Raw genomic sequence first — 20,966 nt, 5'->3', positions numbered from 1 at the left:
GTGATACCATTCTGTTATTCAGCCACCGTTTCCGGCGCACGTCAAGAGAACCCTAGGTGGTCCAAATTATCCGCAGTTCTACCGTGCGGCACGTGTCACATGTCGCCACACTGCGCAGACAAACCTTACGTGTAACGTCACGGTACCATTGCCATTATCAGCCATTAAACCTAGTCGCTCCTACCCGCTGTCCTGTTTTCCACAAAAGCATTCGCTGACAAACTGACTTTACAACGTATTCCTCTCTGTTCGCTTATGGGTTGCGGTGTGCGCCTGCGTGTTTTTCGTGTCTGCAGTTCTCGTTTCTCGATATGGATATCCACATACGGACATCCTATACGAGACATCAGATCGGGCCTCTACCAGGAGTTGGTGCTTGGGAGACGCACGGATTTCTCGCATATCAGCAATGGATATTATGTGCTGTAGTTCATGGGTGTACCAAGAGGGGGGCAACGAAGGCAGCCCCCCCCCCTTGAGCCCCAAGGTCACTTGTGAAAATTGTGTACTCTTTAGTCATAGGTCGTCATGATTCTTCTCAGATATATGAACTACATAACACCGGCACAATCTGGAATGTCTGTTTCCAAAAAATGTGGTGTGGAGAGGGGGGCTGCACGCGTTTTCCTCCCGGGAAGCACTTTGCCCCCCCCCCCCTTGGACAGATCCCGGGAACGCCCATGTCGTAGTTGCAAGGCCTTCTTGTCGTTCTGTGTCGTCAATAACGTTTTACTCGTTGAAACGAATCACGAAATCGTTCCTGCTGTTGTTGAAAGTATTCTGTATATGAATAACTGTATGTACCGCGCACTTTGCGATATCATGTTGAAGTTGTAGTCAATGTATTAGAATTGTGCGTCAGTATTGCTTATGACCGAGTGTCTGTGCACCAGCAAATTTCAATGACCCATTTCACTGTATCGTGTAGGGCATGCGTTTTATTTGTTGAAACCATGACTATAATAAAAGACTATAATCTTTTAAGGTTTTATATGTTTAAATATATGTAGTGTTTAATCTTCTATAATGTTTAAAAGATCATGATCTTTTATACATGAGCACGGTGGCTGATTGGCCTAGTTGGTACATATTCATACCAGATGAGCGCAAAGAGACGCGGACAAGACCAGACAAGGACGAGCGCTAACTTCCAACTGAACATTTATTAGAAATTCGAAAACAACACGTTTCTATAGTTACCACACTCACGAAGGAGCGTGCCTTTGACTTTTAGATTGACTGTGACTTTTAAACATGCTTTCAATAATAACCAATATGTCTCCGGCGAGGCCAACGAATGCCGGTGGCAATCCGAGACCAGGGTTTCCGTAGAGAAGCCTGGTTGTCTAATTGACTGTCCAGTCAGGCAGGCTGGGGATTTCCATTTCTATGGGATTATAATTGTACAACGCCTTCTGGACGTTGGCTTTGCAATGTTGGCTTTACGCGCTTGTGAGCTTATAGCTCCCCGTGACAGCGTCATGTCAGCAGAGTAACTGTAGTACAGTAACTGGTATAGAGACAAATGAAACGCATGCACGTATTGTAAGTGGCATCGTTCGTCTTTCTTGCGAACTTGCGCGCACTGTGAATGCTACACACCGCATCGGTGCTGAGCGGGATAAGTTGTTGCAAAATGACGTTCTCTAATATTTCTTTTGAGTATATAGCACCGTTGTCAGGGCAAAGACAGATAATTCTGCCCTGACATGTTGCCCTCCTTGGAAAGTCCTACCATTGGGTTTTCACTGTAATACGCAGTACGCTACAGTAACGGAAGAGTAAAATGAACAAAATTTACTTCATTCTCTGCAGGAACGCATCAGGATCGCCATCTTCTTCAGCATCATAACTGCAGATGCCTCGGATATCTGACGCCTTCATTCCGGGAACGGTTAAAAGGTATGCCATTCCCCATTTTTCTAGTATAATCTGGATGAACCCTCCGGACGTAAGTTTCACCTTGATAATGAAAAAAACATACGAAGTGGTTGCACGTGAACGACATCGTAGAATGCAACGGAGGACACGGAAAGGTTCACGTACCAACAGAAACCGGCCTTCGTGTAATCCCAGTATGCTAATGGACGACTTCCCCCCAGCCAGATCAAAGGTCACTACCGAAGGTACTTCGTGAATGCTCTGGCACATGTCGATTTTCACTATGGAATTTTCATCCTTCACAATTAAACCGCAAGTACATAACTGGACCTGAGTTTTATAGCATCGCTGCGTTTGCACTTGTATCTGAAAGAGCCATACAGAAAAATCGCGCGTGTCATTGTACAGTCTCCGTCGACACTGGTATGCATTGCATATGTAGGGCCTGACTTTTTAGGGTTAAACCCGTATCCGCCCGATATTTACCCCCCGAACGAAATCTGTAAAATTCGGGTTTAACCCGAATCTACCCGAAAAAACATCCGGGTCGCGTGGCACACTCATAAGTGCATTAAAATAAAGTTTGATGACATTGCTAAACATTAGTTCCACGTTAAGACAAATTTTTATTAAACAAAAAAAAATCACCCGAATACACCCAAATTCCTGACGACAGAATATGCCGTAACGGGATTTAACCCGAATACACCCGAATTTTCGAATGAAAAATATCACCCCGAATTTGGCCAAAAATAAAACCCGAAAAAGTCAGGCCCTATGCATATGGCATGGTTGAGAAGGTTTCGCAAGGTTCACCGCTCAATAATGCCGTGGTTACCTCGCAGTTATGTGTGGCGCTCTTATGAAGCAAGAAGGTTCCGTTAATGCTTCCGAATACGCTTCTGAAAATCATGAACGAATGAGGGTTAGCTGACTCCCACACCAGTACGCGAGTATACGCTGACTACAAATTGGGAATTTTACAATTATTTGGCGACATTTGCTAATTGCGAAACTCACGTGCCGTTGTACGACGTGTACCTTACCCCAGCGAACGAATAGCAGCGTCCGGTAGGGAGGCCATTCACTCGGACCTGTAAAGATACACATATTGTAATGTAATAGTTCACGAACAACAACAGAACGTACAAATGAGTAATTCGCGCGAAAGGTGGGCTACTTGGGACCCACTTTTCGCTTCGGAATTCAATACAGATCCGTTATAGTATTAGTACATCGTAGTATTTACCTTTAGTGGTGGAATTTTGTGGCCCTCCCACAAGGATAGTCCTCTGCTGGATACATGGCCTTCGATAACGCTGCTGAAATGTTGTTCGTCTGTATAGTCGAGGGGTGCAGTAATATTGATGTAAGCCAGTGTACAACGCCTCGAACAGCCCTCCAGCTTCAGTGGAACCTCACATTTCGATAAGGCCACCCTGGATGAGGATCTTTTCCTTACTGAAGTGGCAAAAATACGGTCCATGATGCAATGGCAGCATAACAGAATCTTATCGCTGTGAACTTTTGTGTTGGTATTGGTATTTATTCAAAGGGGCAACAACATGAATGATGTGTGGGCCGGGGTCCATATAACGTCAGCTGGTACAGACTCCCGGCTGCTCACTCGGTCACACCGGGGTTACATAAATGCACTGAGAATACATACGTCCGTATCTCCGTGGCAATACATGCAAACACTGGCATCATAAACGCGAACAAGCAAACGCAACATATACTAAAATCAATAAAACAGCCACATACCAAAATACCATAACAAATTCATGCAACGCTGCACGGACTACGCACGAACAACCATTTTCAGTAGCCTTTCATTTTCTAATTAGCTACATTGGGCCGATATAATCTGTCTCGTCGTTTTAAAATTTCTTCTAGTCATGCATAATCAACCAGTGACTCGAAAATAGACGGTCCCCAACGCTAAGTAGCACCTCCCTCACCATAATCTTCCTAACATCAACCTGATCATGCCTACTTACAAGGTCGTTGAGAAAGCGACAACCGCATGTGGCAGTCTGCAGTTGAAGATCTCGGCGGACAGAACAAAGGGATTGTAGAAACAAACTTAATGGAAATTGGTCCTTCGTTTTCAGCCAGGTTTACCTGATTCGATGTAGCCTGAAAGAAATAGTATGAAGACAACTATTGCGCCACAACTCGTCAGCAAACGTCAGCAAACAGGAGGACAAGAGCACGTTAGTTGGAGATATTATATGGAGCACATCTAAGTACAAGAGCCAGTGCAGAGGCCCGTACGTGTACACAAAAATAAAGTCAGGTAAGCATCAGCCAACACTAAATACCAGGCTTGACTTCGAAAAGACAATATCAACAGATGCAAGATGGACAGGCGAAGTGCTTTGAGAGAGCACAGTGACTGTTAACTACATCTCCTTACTAAAAAGAAGAAGAAAAAGATAAGGCCAAGTTCACGGACGACCTAGTGACTGAAACGCTCCATTGAACACGTTCGAAATACTTACCGTAATTCCAACAAAATACAGTTTGCTCATTGCGCTATAACTTTGCTCTGCTTCCGAACTCTTATTGTATCCCACCACGGAACACGACACCTGAAAGACAAACACAGGCGTATTTTAGGTTTAAAACCCACAGCAAGTCAGAAGAACCAACGTCTAAAGAAGCCATGCATTCGAACCTCTGTACCGAGAATAATCGGCGACACCAGTAGGCGGTCCACTGGTTCATCTAAATCGCGCAGGTCCTTCAAACGAATCCTGCTGTGCCTCGTAGGGTGCTTGTACCAGCTGATGTTGTAGCTCAGCCCTGACGTTGGCGTCCCTCTACAGAATAGCCATATGGAAGTTCCTCGAACACGAGGTCGGATCCTCACCTTTGGCGGCTTCGCTGCTGGAATATTGGACGTTCTTATTTATAGACAACCCGACATTAGCCACTTTCACCATAAGTTTCCTTTGGCCTTCATAGTTCGCAGGTCTACAGTGAACACCAGGCCAACAAACAATAAGACCTTTGTGGATGATATGTGTTGACGAGTCATGTTGCAAGCCACGTCCGCAAGTTCAACACCAAGTTTGCGACGTGAGTTAGTGATCCATTCTATGGAAACGAAATGCGCCAAGCGCTAGTGGTACTTTGCGGTACAGGAAGGAGGCTCGCATCATTACTCGTGTTGATGTTTGCTTTCTTTTAGTATGTTTTCATCTCCGGAATACGAAAGACAGTGACATGTGATTTGACTTATCTTAAGAGTGAGAGCTTGCAAGGTAACTATAAAGGACACACCGACAATATCATTCTTAGAGTTACTAAAGCTAATAATCAAATTTAAAGCATAAGGCATGAGACACGGAGGCGATGTTGTTTCTGTATTTGCCATCGTCCTTGACTTCTGCGCTTGAGTATTTCATTTCCATACATGGAAATGAAATACTTTATACATTACTTATTACATTAAATACTCATACTAAAATTCATTTAAAACATGCACCGCAACTTGGGTCAAAGAGTACCTTTCATTTCCAAAAGGCACCTCATTCCATTTTTGAAAGTGTCTGCATCGACTGGAGAACCGTTCTTGACAACATTTTTACAGCTTTGGGACCCGTGCGTTTTGTTTCCACTTCCTTACATGTTTGTAGTTCATGTTCGGCAGCGGAAGCCTTTCAATTGCTACTTAATAATGGAATCAAATTTTAATTATATGTGGCCATACCTATAGCGCCATCTCTTTTCGTGGCGTCGTCCTGCTGTGGAACGGCGCAGTACGAGAGGTTACAACCGTTCATGCCCCGGATGTGGTACACCAGGAAAGCCCCACAGTTTCGAATTCTAGCCGGACTCTTCAGGATACAGCAAATTCGGGTTGTCGTGGAAGGAAAGATCCACGCGGCACAGGCTTCACCTGTGATTTCTTTGTTTTCTTCTAGAGTTTCGTTGTTCAGTCTGATCCAAATTGGTGCCTGAGTTCCACATGTTGTCACCTGCAACAATCATAGTTACCGGCGTTATTGTATTGTTTCAAACTGCTTCTCCGCTGTTTCATGGATTTTTGCAAACTATCTCCATAGCAGAAAGTTAGTAATGCACTGAAACAGTATATGGTGCCTAGAGGAAAGAAAGTCATCCCAAGATAAAATGCACTAACGGGCGATGATACCGCGCGCTGAAAGTCGAATTCGTATGTCTTATGAGTAATACTGCAGAGAGCTCGTTCGATACGAGCGTAGTTACCAGCGAGCTAAAATTACATTACCCCATCGTCCGAGCACTTCGCAATATTTCTGCCACTTTCGTATCGCATTCGTCTCAAACATCCCAGATAATCAAACAATCCCGTTGCTGCATTTCACGTGGTTTGACCTTCCTTTCCTACTGTATAAGGGATTAAGGCAATCCATTTCATCGGCACATCAGTGTTTTATGCATACACCAAGGAAATGGTTTATCTCCGCCATGTCCTTCACAGTGACTTATACAATATAAGTTGTTGTTGTACATGACACGCCCTTCCGTGTGTTATGTTGTATTCGACACCGCAGGACTTCACTTGGGAGAGTATTCAAGACCTTGCAGTACGCGATATTATATGGAGTTTTCCCGCTGCAGTTTGAAAGGTGCTATACCGTTCGCCTTGGCCAAACCTGTTCTCGTTATTGAGCACCAAACTAAGCGTTCGGGAGGGGTAACTCGATGTGACTTTACGCCCTCAGATGAGGCTTATTATCGAAAGTTACGTCATGCTAGAGACATGTAAAAGAGTACGAAAGAGCGAATGCAACTATAAGGAGAGCAGTGACGGGCCTCGCCTACGCCTACATAAGTACGCCTAGTGACCAAGGCTTGCTTGGGTAGCGCGACGTATTACATCGTCATTGGCGAGGGAGTTCCCAGCTGGGTTGTGTATACTGATGGTTATCTCAATATGAAGGGTAATTGTGATGTATTGCGTTCATGTTTACATTTATCGTCTGTTACATCCTGTTTCTTTCCTTTACTCTATGTTCTGCACACCCGGCGACGGGATACTAGCAAGGTTCACCCGCTTCGAGCGACCTGTTTCATAATTGAGGTTTCTGGCAAAGGAGGTATTTCTGTACTGTTGAACTATTACATGTCACACAACCAAGTTGAGTTCACCGCACGTGCCTCATGAACCTATCCGAATGTATTAGATCGGGTTTTAGTTGTATGGTTCCCAACCGCCTTGCGTACGCACGGTATAATAGAGTGTTCCTACTGCGCACCACGCGCTAAATCAAAGCCACGTTCGTGGAATGCGGAGTGCGCATTCCCTATTTCTCTGGGTCCGCAAGGCGGTTGCGTATGCTATAACTAGCGCTCTATTAATGGTCGGCAAAGTCTTGTCACCTGTTCGGAGGTATCAACATTAGTAACCAAATACGGAAGGGTTAAACTCTCTTCACTGCATCTTCACTGATCATTCAGTGCTTTCACACATCGAGCGTCATGGAACAGCTGGTCGCACTAGTGCCACCTGCGTCTCGTTCTTTCTTTTTTTGTTTTTTTTTTCTATTTCTTTTTTATTCCATTATCTTCAATGTCTTTTTCACCCGCCTTAGTAGGTTTGAACTTGATTGTCACCTGGTACTGTGTTGTAACTTACGTTGTAGCAGGTCGGGATATATAAAGACCAATTACAGGGGGCTACTGTTGGCAGTACACTGGAACGTGTGATATCTGCTACCATGTGCAGCAATAACGGCAGGATGCCTTCTGAGCTTTTGAAGCGAAGCCCTCAAGATTCTGTGCGCATGAAAAGCGAGGTTCAAGACTTTAATATGTTCTTACGTTGGGACATGTTGTTGGGACAACTGCGTCGGACCCGTTGATCAGGAACCGGTACCATCCTGGTCGTAGTGATTTGTCACAGATGTACTCTTTAGGTGAGGGTGAGATGTAATCCGGATGTCGTCTGAAGTCATCGATGATGGTGTGGTGCTGTGGAATACATGGATTTTCTGTGCAGAAAAGTGGATAACGTCAAGTTAGTGAGTGTCTTCAACATAGTACAGAAAGCAAGTAAAGATAAGATTAATCGGAGACAGTAGAGCGGAAAATATAGCTGAGGTATTGGGACAGCAACGCCACCAGAATGTCGAACACCCTACCACTGTGGCGTTGTCTCGCAACGTAAAGCCCCGAATTATTATTATTATTATTATTTACCATGATGTTGAAATACGGGGTAGCTACCTATAAAAATTTACCCATGCTGGCGCGCCGCACTCGTCAATTAATTAATGCCGGTGGAAAAGTCCTGTGTCCGCCTGCTTGGAACTAATTCGTAAGTTTCATCGTGGTAAATTTCAAACGTATTCAACATCGCAATCCAAAGTTACAACCAAAAACCTCCAAACCCCTATGGGAAGACTATCAAGATGGAAGCCTCCTGTTTTCACAACCAGTCAGCCCAAGAAATTATGCCACGCTGCTCTCCGATCAGTTGGGATTGGTTCGGCCGCTCAGATGTTGTACGAATGATCGCTCGTGGTTGACAATTTAGGCTGACACAACTTACCTATTTTTTAAAAAGTTTTCATTGACATTTTTTTTTCGTGTTAGCGTCCCGAAGCAATTGTGGCTATGAGCGGCGTACAGATGTGGACAGATGGAGAGAGGACAGCAGGAAGGAATGGGGGCAGGGGGTTAGTATTCATCCTGGGCCGACTTCAGGGGGAACTGTGCAGCCATTCGTCTGGAAAGTCTTCGCAAAAAACCCGGGGAAAACTTCAGACAGCACAGCCGGTGGTAGGTTCCGAACTCACCACCTCCCAGTCTTCAGCACCACCTTGGCTATCACCAACGAGCAGGACGCCATAACCGTGTCGTCGCATTGACAATTTGCTGTCTGATCCTTAGAATATCGCAACCCGAAATACGGGGACAACTGAGACGCGGCCCTTGAGTTGAAAATTTAAACGCGTGCCTACTATAAAAAAAGAAATGTCTTTCTACGCTATTCTTATCTTCCTCGGTCTCTACGAACACTTCCAGTCTGCGTAGGAAGGAAATTCGAAAAAAAAAAATAAGGGACCTTTTCATTTTCTTTTTCCGACGTTCGTAGATAGTACGTTATTCCTCTCCGTACACGAGGGTTATAAATTTTAGGTAGGCGACTGTACTCCATCGAAGGACTCTATGGCGTGGGCCCCTTTGGGGATTTTGCATGTTAAGATGTCCCTGGCACGGTATAGTGATTTACGTGCGAATTCAAGCTGTCGCATGCGAGTTCTTTATAGATGCTTTAACCACATCGCCGCTGGATGGATTGAGGATCCCTACCATATATTGAGCAAGCATGGTTGATAATCTTTTTCCTGCCTCTGAAGAATTGTAGGTTGCTGCTGCTTGAATTAGTTGTACACGGCAGCAACGCACAACTTGTTTCGTTTCTCGTTTACCCACGGTAGCTCCTGTCACTAGAAGTGGAAACCCTCAGAACAGGAAAAAAGAAATAAAAATAAAAAACTCGAAACCGAAACGGCGCGCCTCAGGTGCGCATGACCTTCTCCGTCGGAGGCTTATCTGGGCCCCAAAGCACGTCCCCCTCTGATGAGGAATGGGCGCTGTCTTCCTTGTGCTAATGATCCACGCGGTTTCAGTTTTGGCTCATTTGCGTAGAAAAATTCGGTAACGTACGTGTTCGTTTCAGTAGAAGGGCAGATAATTCAGCGAACCGGTAAGATGTTAAAGGAAGTGCCTCGGGACGATAGCGGCCAATATTTCGAACAGAGACTGTTCTTTCTCCGGGCACCGTCCTCATCATTGGCATGGTATTTAAAGGGTTAGGGATGACGTGTTGAGGGGTGGGCATTGTGTAGGTGGACAGCTCGGTAGATAGGGAAAATACATCCGTCTGTCTTCTACGAAAGAATAGAAAAAAAAGACGGAGGATGGATATTTCCCACCCACCGAGCTGCCGACCTGGCATACCCATGGACCCTTAACACATCATCCCTAACCCTTTAGATACCATGCCAACGAAAGAACAGCAATCTCGGTTCGAAATATCGGCGGCTCTCGTCCTAAGGACACAGACACGCGTTGTCATGTGATACTATTCTGCATTTTGTATTTGTGATTTTTACCAGCCACACAAACTGGTTCCTTTATTCACGTTGGGAGTTCAGATAGGGGTTTACCGGTTTGTACAGAAGCACTATAGATCATGCTGCATACTAAGCAGAAATATGGGCGTTCAGTCTTTGTGGTGTCTCCACTGGCTAGGTTGTCAACCAGCGGAACTCTGCCACGTGCGCCGACCTTTGGATTATGATTTGGATTGTTGATGCTGATTGTTGATGTTGGATGCTGCGCAAAATAGATTGCCATCAAGTAGGAGAGGTACCTATGGACACATAGGTGTGTGTTGTGACCATGTATAGGAGAAGTACTTTGTATTGCTGATTTATTAGATATATATTTGGAACAGAGACTACCAATGGCATGGCCGAGTGGGCTAAGGCGTCCGCTCGTTGGTGGTAACCAAGGTCGTGCTGAAGACTGGGAGGTGGTGGGTTCGAATCCTACCACCGGCTGTGCTGTCTGGGGTTTTCCCTGAGTTTTCTGAAGACTTTCCAGACGAATGTCGGCACAGTTCCCCCTGAAGTTGGCCCAGGACGCATAATAAACCCCCTGTCCCCCACTCCTTCCTGCTGTCCTCTCTCCGTCTGTCCACATCTGTACGCCGCTCAGAGCCACAGTTGCTTCGCGGCGCTAACACGCAATCAAAAACAAAAAGCACAGAGACTGTTCTTCCTCCGGGTACCGTCAAAATCACCTATGCCGCACTGCGAAACCTTGACGGGCGGTCACTCCAAGCTCTCCTTCATGTGTATAATACCTCTTGGCAAAAAGGATCTTTACCACCTGGAAGGAGGCATTGGTTGTTCCCATCTTGAAACCCGGCAAGCCCCCAAATGCCCTATCCTCCTTTCGCCCTGTGAGCCTGACAAGCTGTATGGGGAAACTGATGGAGAGAATGGTTTTGCATCGCCTCGACTGCTGGCTCGAAAAACAACGTCGTTCCCTCACGAAATGGCTGGATTTCGTCGCCACCGAAGCTCCATGGATCCAGTTCTCGACCTAGTCTTACAGTTCAACATGCTCGTGCCCCGACGGATCCTCCTATCGGTTTTCCTCGACATCAAGCGCGCATATGATACCGTCTCGCACATTTGTGTGCTGCACGCCTTGCGCTCGTTTGGGGTATCCGGTCGGCTCTTCATCTGGCTCCAACACTTCCTTACGGACCGAACTGTCGCTCTCCGTACGTCCCAAGGCCAAAGCCCTCAGCATCCTGTTCCTCAAGGAGTCCTTCAAGGAAGTATTCTCGGTCCGACACTCTTTAATGTGGTGATGGCCGGCCTACAATCAGTAATTCCTCGCAAAGTGTTGTTTTCCGTGTATGGAGATGACGTCGCCCTTTCGGAAAATCACGCCCAGCCATACAGCGCCACCTGCCGCTCGCTTTAAATAATGTCCATACGTACCTCACGCACCTTGGGATGGACCTTTCACCCGAAAAGTGTGTCGAGCTCCCTTTTACGCGCAAAGCTATGGCCAATTTCCCTCTTTGGGTTGGTGCAAAGAAGCGTGAGCCGGTACGCTTCCACCGCTTCCTTGGCGTGGTAATCGACTCGGACTTGCGCTGGGCTCGGCACATTAAACACCTTGAAACTAAAGTGCAGTGATGGCTCCCCGCAATTCAACATCTTTCTGGCTCAGGATGGGGCTGTGATCAGCGTTCCCTGTTCGCAGTTCACGCGGCGTTGGTGAGGGCGACTGTGCTTTACAGCCTTCCTATTCTGCACAGGATATCAACAACATCATTAAGCACCCTTCGGTCCCTGTTTGCTCGAAGCCTTCGTCGCTGCCTCGGAGTTCCAAGAATAGCTGAAACACGGCAAGTACTGGCTGAAGCTGGTGAACTCCCGATTGAGGTTCTACGTGAACGTGAAACGGCTCGGCACTTCCTACGTTTGCGTGCTCACATTCCCCGTCACCCGCTCCTCAGGAAAATTCGATACCGCCCTGAAAGCGACTTCTATCGAGTAGCGCAGAGGACACGCCAGACTCTCACTGGCTTCATAGCTAAGGACATTATACCGTCGGAAGCCCCCTGGTCTCTGCCAGTACCGCCGACTTTTGTAAGCCTTCCAAACCTTCTGGAAAGAAGAGATCAGGTCCCCCCTCAAGTCCTCCGAGCCCATTTTCATGCTCTGGTAGACGAGAAGTTTTCTACGTTTACGGCAGCATATACCGATGGCGCATCCCGAAACAACAAGTCCGCCTCAGCATTCGTCATACCATCCGAAACCGTAGTGCACGGACGACGCCTTTCATATCCAACCTCCTCCACAGCTGCGGAACTCTATGCCATCCTTATTGTGGTGTCGTGGGGAACGAGCAGGCAGACAGCGCCGCAGAAGCAGCACTCTCGTATTGGAAACGGACCAGTATTGTTCTGCTGAGAGAGACACCCCTGGTTTCCCGCCAATGGACAACCGACATTCTCCCTCCATCTATGTTGACCGGAGTTGATCCAACGCTCGCTTTCCGCATCCCACAAAACACCTCTCGTCAAGATGCTGCATTAATCCACCGAATGCGTCTCGACATGGCCTTTACAGCTCAGTGGGGTTACCGCTTGAGACAAGTTGACTCTCCCACCTGCTGCCACTGCGGTGCTCTTGAGGATCTGGAGCACACTTCCAACCTTCCCGAACCGCAGTCTCCGAGTCTCTTCGTCAGCTGGACTCTCGCTCCTTCTCCCTATCGAAACTGCTTGGTCCCTGGCCCAATCCAGCCCAGCCACGATCTGCGCTGAAAGCTCTTTTGACATTTCCGGACACCATCGGACTTCGTTCGTTATTTTGAAGGGGCTCATTATTTTAGTCCCCACATCCCCACCAGCAATGGGGTAGAGTATCGCCTCTGGCGATGAACCTCCCCGCTCTCCAAAGTCAAAATAAAGTTGTTGTTTGTCATTCTGCATTTTGTATTTGTGATTTGCACGTTTAGCGCTTTGTACAGAAGCACAATAGATCATGCTGCATGCTATGCAGAAATATCGGCTTTCAGTCTTTGTGGTATCTCCACTGGCTAGGTTGTCAACGAGCTGAACTCTCCCACGTGCGCCGACCTTTGGATTATGATTTGGATTGTTGATGCTGATTGTTGATATTGGATGCTGCGCAAAATAGATTGTCATCAAGTAGGAGAGGTACCTATGGACACATAGGTGTATGTTGTGACCATGTATAGGAGAAGTACTTTGTATTGCTGATTTATTAGATATATATTTCCAACAGAGACTATACCAGCGGCATGGCGGCAAGAAGAAGATCATCAACATGGCGGTCACGCTCTCCGCGAGCTCCGCTGTTCCAATGGCCCATGGCCAGGTTTCTGTTCATTCTGTACCTGCCTCTGGCTCTGTTCCCCCGTCTACGGCTGCCCCGGAGTCTGCCGAATACCCTATTATTCTGCCCCGTTTCTCGTCCACCCTGGATTTCAGCCTCTCTACTGTTCTCCACGCCGATGTCACAGGTAGGCCTTACACCGCGGCGGATTTTAAGCTGGCCCTTCCATCCCTTTTTCAATTTTCCGACATTGAGGACCTTGGACAATATCAGTATAACCACGTCTGGCTCTTGCAATTTAAAACTGCCACTACCAAGGACCACTTGATGACGCATCGGAAGCTCACGGTCAAGGGAAAGAAGTGCATCATCCTAGAAGCCACTAATCCGGTCCTGCAATTGCGGCTGAACTGGGTTCCCTCCGCCGTTACAGAGCGTGACATACGGGCTGCTTTTGTGAACTACGGCAACGTGGAAGAAGCCAGTAGAATTACTTGGTCGGACCCTGACCTTGGAAAGATCGGTTCCCTGTCGCGCTCTGTGAAACTGCGCCTAAAAAAGGACGTTACTGCTATGGACGTTCCGCACCTCATCACTATCTGCGGCACTCAAGTGCTGGTCTTGTGTAAGGACAGGCCGCAACTGTGCCTTCGGTGCAAGCAGCTAGGGCACATACGCCGGGAGTGTAAGGTCCCTCAGTGCAGCAGTTGCAAGCGCTTTGGTCATGAAACTGCCTTCTGCCCAAGGTCGTACGCCGCCGTCGTGTCCGTACAGGATCGTGAGGAAGACCTAATGGACCATTGTGACGATGAAGATGTGCTTTTGGTGAAGAAGGCGCCTCCTCGTCAACATGCGGCGGAGCCTGTGTGTACGGAAGTCAACGGTGGACTTGTTGATACAGGAACTGTCCCGTCTGATGGCGGAGCCCCAGCGGTGACTCCATTTCCGGACACGAACACTGAAAGTTGTATGGGCACATCCACGTGGGCAGAAGACATGGACTGTCACGACAGTGTGACCAAGAGAAGGCTCTCCTCATCGCCTCACCGTGCTGCCGTCAAGACCTTGAGAGTGGGCTCTTCAAGTGACATCCAGGAGGATTCTAGTGACACCCTAATTGCGGTCACGCCAGCGTCAGGTACCCAGGTATCGTCACCGTCTGGCAATCCCGCCGCCTCGCAGGACACCGGGAGTGGGAAAGCAGCGCAATGGACGACGGTGGCAGCCCGCCGTGGACGCAGAAACCGTCACCGCACGTCATAGAGGGTCTTAGCTTTTCGGCTCGGGTCCAGGGGAAGATGTGCTCGTGCGAGTCAGGAAGATGCTTGTAGAGGCTAAGGTGAAAGACTTTTTCTTCCACCTACACACCGGCACTCTACCTGTGCGCGCTTGGCTGCGAGAACGAGGTTTCCTCGTGGCTTTCAATAACTACAACTGGTTGCTTTCTTCTTCTGGGAGTTCTTCCAGCGTGCCTTTAAGAGGAACATCTACCTGAGTGTGCGGGCTATTCGGTACCTCCCGATCCGTCCAGGCGGCGAGCTCCCGTGAGACATACTTATTTTGTTAGGTAGTGCGGAGGACCCTTCTAGCTCAAAGTACTTGAGCTTGTTCTGTCAAGCCCCACGGAGTATCAATGGACTGACCCTGGTCCTCAAATCACACTCACACTTTTGTACATACTTCATCTCAAGCATGTATTCTTGTGTCATCCCTCTTAATCACATACCGCATCTTGCATTGTAAATAACATCTACGTCTTGAACTGTAACAGTGTGAAATAAACCGTCCTTGGGAAAAAAAAAAAAAAAAACCAGCGGCATGGCCGAGCGGGCTAAGGCGTCCGCTCGTTGGTGGTAACCAAGGTCGTGCTGTAGACTGGGAGGTGGTGGGTTCGAATCCTACCACCGGCTGTGCTGTCTGAGGTTTTCCCTGGGTTTTCTGAAGACTTTCCAGACGAATGTCGGCACAGGACGCATACTAATCCCCCTGTCCCCCATTCCTTCCTGCTGTCTTCTCTCAGTCTGTCCACATCTGTACGCCGCTCAAAGCCACAGTTGCTTGGCGGCGCTAACACAGAATTTAAGAAAAAACAGAGACTGTTCTTCCTCCGGGCACCGTCCTCATCATTGGCATGGTATTTAAAGGTTTAGGGATGACGTGTTGAGGGGTGGGCATTGTATAGGTGGACAGCTCGGTAGATAGGGAAAATACATCCGTCTGTCTTCTACGAAAGAATAGAGAAAAAAGACGGAGGATGGATATTTCCCACCCACCGAGCTGTCGACCTGCCATACCCATGGACCCTTAACACATCATCCCTAACCCTTTAAATACCATGCCAACGAAAGAAGAGCAATCTCTGTTCGAAATATCGGCGGCTCTCGTCCTAAGGACACAGACACGCGTTGTCATGTGATACTATTCTGCATTTTGTGTTTGTGATTTGGTTGACGCTACCAGCCATACTGTGGGCGTTGACTCGAGTCGTATGCACGGTTACTGCTTTGTACAGAAGCACAATCGATCATGCTGCATACTATGCAGAAATATCGGCGTTCAGTCTTTGTGGTGTCTCCACTGGCTAGGTTGTCAACGAGCGGAACTCTGCCACGTGCGCCGACCTTTCGATTATGATTTGGATTGTTGATGCTGATTGTTGATGTTGGATGCTGCTCAAAATAGATTCTCATCAAGTAGGAGAGGTACCTATGACACATAGGTGTGTGTTGTGACCATGTATACTCTTAGTTATACTCTTTTTTCCTGCCTGTGAAGGTTGCTGCTGCTGGAATTAGTTGTACACAGCAGCAACGCACAAATTGCTTCGTTTCTCGTTTACCCACGGTAGCTCTTGTCACTACAGGTGGAAACTCCCAGAAGAGAGAGAGAGAAAAAAAAAAGTTCAAAATCAACTCGAAACCGAAACGGCGCGCCTCAGGTGCGCATGACCTTCTCCGTCGGAAGCTTATCTGGGCTCCAAAGCTCGCATCCCTCTGATGATGAATGGACGTTGTTCTCCTTGTGCTAATGATCCACGCGGTTTCAGTTTTGGCTCATTTGCGTAGAAAAATTCGGCAACGTACGTGCTCGTTTCAGTAGAAGGGCAGATAATCCACTCTTCCTCCAATCTTCCTCCGGGCAAAGTCCTCATCATTGGCATGGTATTTAAAGGGTTAGGGATGACGTCTTGAGGGATGGGCATTGTGTAGGTGGACAGCTCGGTAGATAGGGAAAATGCGTCCGTCTGCTTTCTACGAAAGAATAGAGAAAAAAGACGGAGGTTGGGTATTTCCTACCCACAGAGCTACCGACCTGCCATATCCATGGACCCTTAACACATCATCCCCAACCCTTTAAATACCATGCCAACGAAAGAAGAGCAATCTCGGTTCGAAATATCGGCGGCTCTCGTCCTAAGCACACAGGCATGCTTTGTCATGTGATACTATTCTGCATTTTGTATTTGTGATTTGGTTGACACTACCAGCCACACTGTGGGCATTGACTCCGAGTTTAACCACGTTTACCGCTTTGTACAGAAGCACAATAGAGCATGCTGCATACTTTGCAGAAATATGTGCGTTCAGTCTTTGTGGTATCTCCACTGGCTAGGTTGGGTAATTCCATTTTAAATCGACCAAGGTCCGCCGGTGACTTTTTTTTTTTGTTTCAGTGAAAAAAATATATGTTGGAAACGATCTTCAGTGAAGACGAAAGCAGGTTCCCGGAGCTTCCTACGATCAACCAGTCCACAGATGGAGATGGGGTATAAAGCGGCGCCGTCTTCGCGCCGTGATTTTTTCTCGCGGCTTCGCAGCCTTACTGATGCCATTTCATTCGCGTCACAGCGCTCACAGCTAGCACACGTAAAGTCTGGGCACCCTAGTATTCCTGTACGGAGTGAAAATGGTGTTACTTTAAAGGGACGATGAAAAAATGCCAAAGTCAGGAGATATGACAAAAGTTGCACATTTTGTAGCGCTCGTAGCTCCTTGACCGCTGGTCAGATATCCGTAAATGAAGTATGATTTTAATGTGCAATCTTTCTTCTATCGTTCAAGTCATAGAAAACCATTCTATCCCGTTTCATTGCCGAAAGAGATGTCAGCAAAGTTAGGGGAGAGCAGAAAATTGCCTATGTTTGGTATGGCATACCTCGGCCGCTGCAATACTTATTGAAATAATTTTGCTGTTACTAAAAGGCCAACGTGTCTCCTAAATGGAGCTGCAAAAATATGTTGCACTATTTTAGTAGGGTGAACGCAGCGAATTTTTCTCTGTGCCTCGGTTTCGCCGTTGCGGCCTTGCACTCCGGCTCCACTTTCGAGTGGTACCCCATAGCGCGTTTCCCATTTCACAGGGCCTTTGGTCTCCCTGATGTTGCATTGATTCACGGCTCTGGCACTTATTTGTAAACATGTCCACGTCGACATTCTTATTTACGTGCAACCCTGTTATATGCCGTTGCGCGAGACCAACAGATGGCGCCTGTCTATTGTGCCGCAGCGACTGAGAGTGGAGTACTGACTGACGATATGTAGCTAGGTATAGCAACAACGTTTCAAACAGTTTTGTCAATACTGCACAATGTGGGAATTTTTTTAATTTACTGGGAAGCGCTTCCAGTGGCTGATTGCTGGAGGTGCCGTGTTTACAGCCGCAAAAAGAAGTAACAAAAACTGTCAGCCTACATTGCATACGTCATGCCTTTTTGCGGTGGAAATTATCGTGACATCTATTCGTGACATATGTTATTAAAAAAGAATGAGGGACGCATTCTAACGACAAGGGTTCGCCTGGTCTGGCGTGGTGCAACCTTCCTCTTATTGACCAAATCCTATCTAATTGACCAAATAATGTCGGGGGTGAGGGGTGCATATGCTATCTGTGCACTGTAGCCGGACAGTTTTTTGTTACTTCTCTTTGCGGCTGTATTAAAGACTGCACCTCCAGCAATAGCCACTTGGTAGCACTTCCCAGTACAATTTTTTTTTTAAGGCGCACACTTTGTGCAGTATTGACAAAACTGTTGCAAAACTTGTTGCTGTACACAGCTACATATAGCGAGTCAGGATTCCACTCTCAGTCGCTGCGACATAATAGAGATACGCGATCTGTTGGTCTCGCAACGGCATATAAAAGCGTTGCACGTAAATAACAATGCCGACGTGGACATGTCCACAAATAAGTGCCAGCGGCGAGAATCAATGCAACGTCAGGGAGACGGAAGGCCCTGTGAAATGGGAAACACGCGATGGCGTGCCACTCGAAACTGGAGCCGGAGTGCAAGGTCGCAACGGCGAGACCTGGGCACAGAGAAACTTCGCTGCGTTCACACTACTAAAATAGTGCGACATATTTTTACAGCTCCATTTAGAGGATACGTTTGCCTTTCAGTAACCGCAAAATTATTGGAATAAGTATTGCAGCGGCTGAAATACGCCATACCAAACATCGGCAATTTTCTGCTCCCACCTTACTTTGCTGACATCTCTTTAGGCAACGAAACGGGTTACAATGGTTTTCTATATATTGAACGATAGAGGAAAGATTGCGCAGTAAAAGCGTACTTCATTTACGGATATCTAACTTGCCGTCGAGGAGCTATTAGCGCTAAAAAATGTGCAATTTTTGTCTTATCTGCTGATTTTGGCAATTTTTCTTCAGCGTCCCTTTAAAGTGACACCGTTTGCACTCCGTATAGGTATACGAGAGTGCCCGGACTTTACGTGTGCTAGCTTTGAGGGCTGTGACGCGAATGAAATGGCATCAGTAAGGATGCAAAGTGGCGAGAAAAAATTACGTCGCGAAGACGGCGCCACCTTACCCCCTCTCCATCTGTGGACTGGTTGATCGTAGGAAGCTCCAGGAACCTGCTTTCGTCTTTACTTAAGGTTGTTTCCAACATATATTTGTTTCACTGGAATCGAAAAATGTCATCGGCGGACCTTGGTCGATGGAATTACCCGGTTGTCAACGAGCGGAACTCTGCCACGTGCGCCAACCTTTGGACAATGATTTGGATTGTTGATGCTGATTGTTGATGTTGGATGCTGCGCAAAATAGATTCTCATCAAGTAGGAGAGGTACCTATGGACACATAGGTGTGTGTTGTGACTATGTATAGGAGAAGTACTTTTTACTCCTGATTTATTACATATATATTTCGAACAGAGACTGTTCTTCCTCCGGGCACCGTCCTCATCATTATCATGGTATTTAAAGGTTTAGGGATGACGTGTTGAGGGGTGGGCATTGTATAGGTGGACAGCTCGATAGATAAGGAAAATACATCCGTCTGTCTTCTACGAAAGAATAGAGAAAAGACGGAGGATGAGTTTTTCCCACCCACCGAGCTGTCGACCTGCCATACCCCTGTACCCTTAACACGTCATCCCTAACCCTTTAAATACCATGCCAACAAAAGAAGAGCAATCTCGGTTCGAAATAGCCGCGGCTCTCGTCCTAAGGACACAGACACGCGTTGTCATGTGATACTATTCTGCATTTTGTATTTGTGATTTGGTTGACGCTACCAGCCATATACTGTGGGCATTGACTCAGGATACAAACACGGTTACTGCTTTGTACAGAAGCACAATAGATCATGCTGCATACTATGCAGAAATATCGGCGTTCAGTCTTTGTGGTGTCTCCACTGGCTAGGTTGTCAACGGGCGGAACTCTCCCACGTACGCCGACCTTTGAATTACGATTTGGATTGTTGATACTGATTGTTGATGTTGGATGCTGCGCAAAATAGATTCTCATCAAGTAGGAGAGGTACCTATGGACACATAGGTGTGTGTTGTGACCATGTATAGGAGAAGTAATTTGTATTGCTGATTTATTAGATATATATTTCGAACAGAGACTGTTCTTCCTCTGGGCGAGCTCGTTTCATGAATTTTTAAAAACTGAATGGCTACCAACGAGGATTGGCTCCCGTTCTGCTCCCACCTTTGTCAGGCCGACAACGGCGAGCCTTCTCACCGCCACCACCACCCAAAAGCCTCTAATTAAAGACGTAATTAATGAATTTTAGGTGACTAGTCATCTAGTGGTTATACTAGCCACCATAGTTATACACTCTCGCCGGGGGGGGGGGGGGGGGGGGGGGGTTCGCATGGCCGTGTAACTCAACTGCAAAATCGGCATCCATCCTGATTTCATATGGTCTTCTTTGGGCGCAGATCGTTGCTGGGCTGGATTGGGCCAGGGACCAAGCAATTTCGATAGGGAGAAGGGGCGAGAGTCCAGCTGACTAAGAGACTCGGAGAGTGCGGTTCGGGAAGGTTGGTAATGGGTGTAATGAAGAAGAATGTGCTCCAGATACTCAAGAGCACCACAGTGGCAGCAGGTGGGAGAGTCAACTTGTCTCAAGCGGTAACGCCACTGAGCTGTAAAGGCCACATCAAGGGCTTATTTTGACATTTCTGGACGCCATCGGACTTCGGTCGTTATTGTGAAGGGGCTCATTATTTTATTCCCCACATCCCCACCAGCAATGGGGTAGAGTATCGCCTCTGGCGATGAACCTCCCCACTCTTCCTCTCAAAATAAAGTTGTTGCTGTTGTATATCGTCTTCTTTTTTTTTTTTTTAGTATGTTGTGGATAAGAAAAACACCCTGTATATTACAAGATGCAATAAGTAAGCTAGATCTGATGCACCTGTCAAAAAGTTATGGTGCTGT

The 20,966-nt window shown here is 47.1% G+C and overlaps 1 protein-coding gene and 1 long non-coding RNA gene across 5 annotated transcripts in view; one reads left to right on the top strand and one right to left on the bottom strand.

The window, feature by feature from the left end:
- LOC135377481 (uncharacterized) overlaps positions 1–20,966 on the top strand; it is a 100,297-nt gene that overhangs the window by 10,408 nt on the left and 68,923 nt on the right. For both annotated transcript variants that reach the window (XR_010418115.1, XR_010418114.1), the window contains exon 3: positions 1,816–1,902. This is a non-coding gene — a long non-coding RNA (uncharacterized LOC135377481). The remainder of the gene's footprint in view (positions 1–1,815; positions 1,903–20,966) is intronic.
- Positions 1–20,966, bottom strand: part of LOC135377478 (von Willebrand factor D and EGF domain-containing protein-like) — a 35,238-nt gene that overhangs the window by 10,916 nt on the left and 3,356 nt on the right. The window contains exons 2-11 of one of the 3 annotated variants that reach the window (XM_064609899.1): positions 7,696–7,865; positions 5,600–5,867; positions 4,562–4,773; positions 4,386–4,475; positions 3,882–4,020; positions 3,131–3,342; positions 2,902–2,975; positions 2,720–2,783; positions 2,047–2,247; positions 1,802–1,962 (exon numbers count right to left, since the gene is read on the bottom strand). In XM_064609899.1, the coding sequence (XP_064465969.1) occupies positions 1,802–1,962; positions 2,047–2,247; positions 2,720–2,783; positions 2,902–2,975; positions 3,131–3,342; positions 3,882–4,020; positions 4,386–4,475; positions 4,562–4,773; positions 5,600–5,867; positions 7,696–7,865 (1,591 nt within the window). Of the gene's footprint in view, positions 1–1,801; positions 1,963–2,046; positions 2,248–2,719; positions 2,784–2,901; positions 2,976–3,130; positions 3,343–3,881; positions 4,021–4,385; positions 4,476–4,561; positions 4,774–5,599; positions 5,868–7,695; positions 7,866–20,966 lie in introns of those variants that run through there. The other 2 variants (XM_064609900.1, XM_064609901.1) reach the window with 2 other exon arrangements.

Source organism: Ornithodoros turicata, chromosome 1 (genome assembly GCF_037126465.1).
Source record: "Ornithodoros turicata isolate Travis chromosome 1, ASM3712646v1, whole genome shotgun sequence".
Taxonomy (NCBI): Eukaryota; Metazoa; Arthropoda; class Arachnida; order Ixodida; family Argasidae; genus Ornithodoros; species Ornithodoros turicata.
This window is presented reverse-complemented; position numbering and strand designations above follow the sequence as displayed.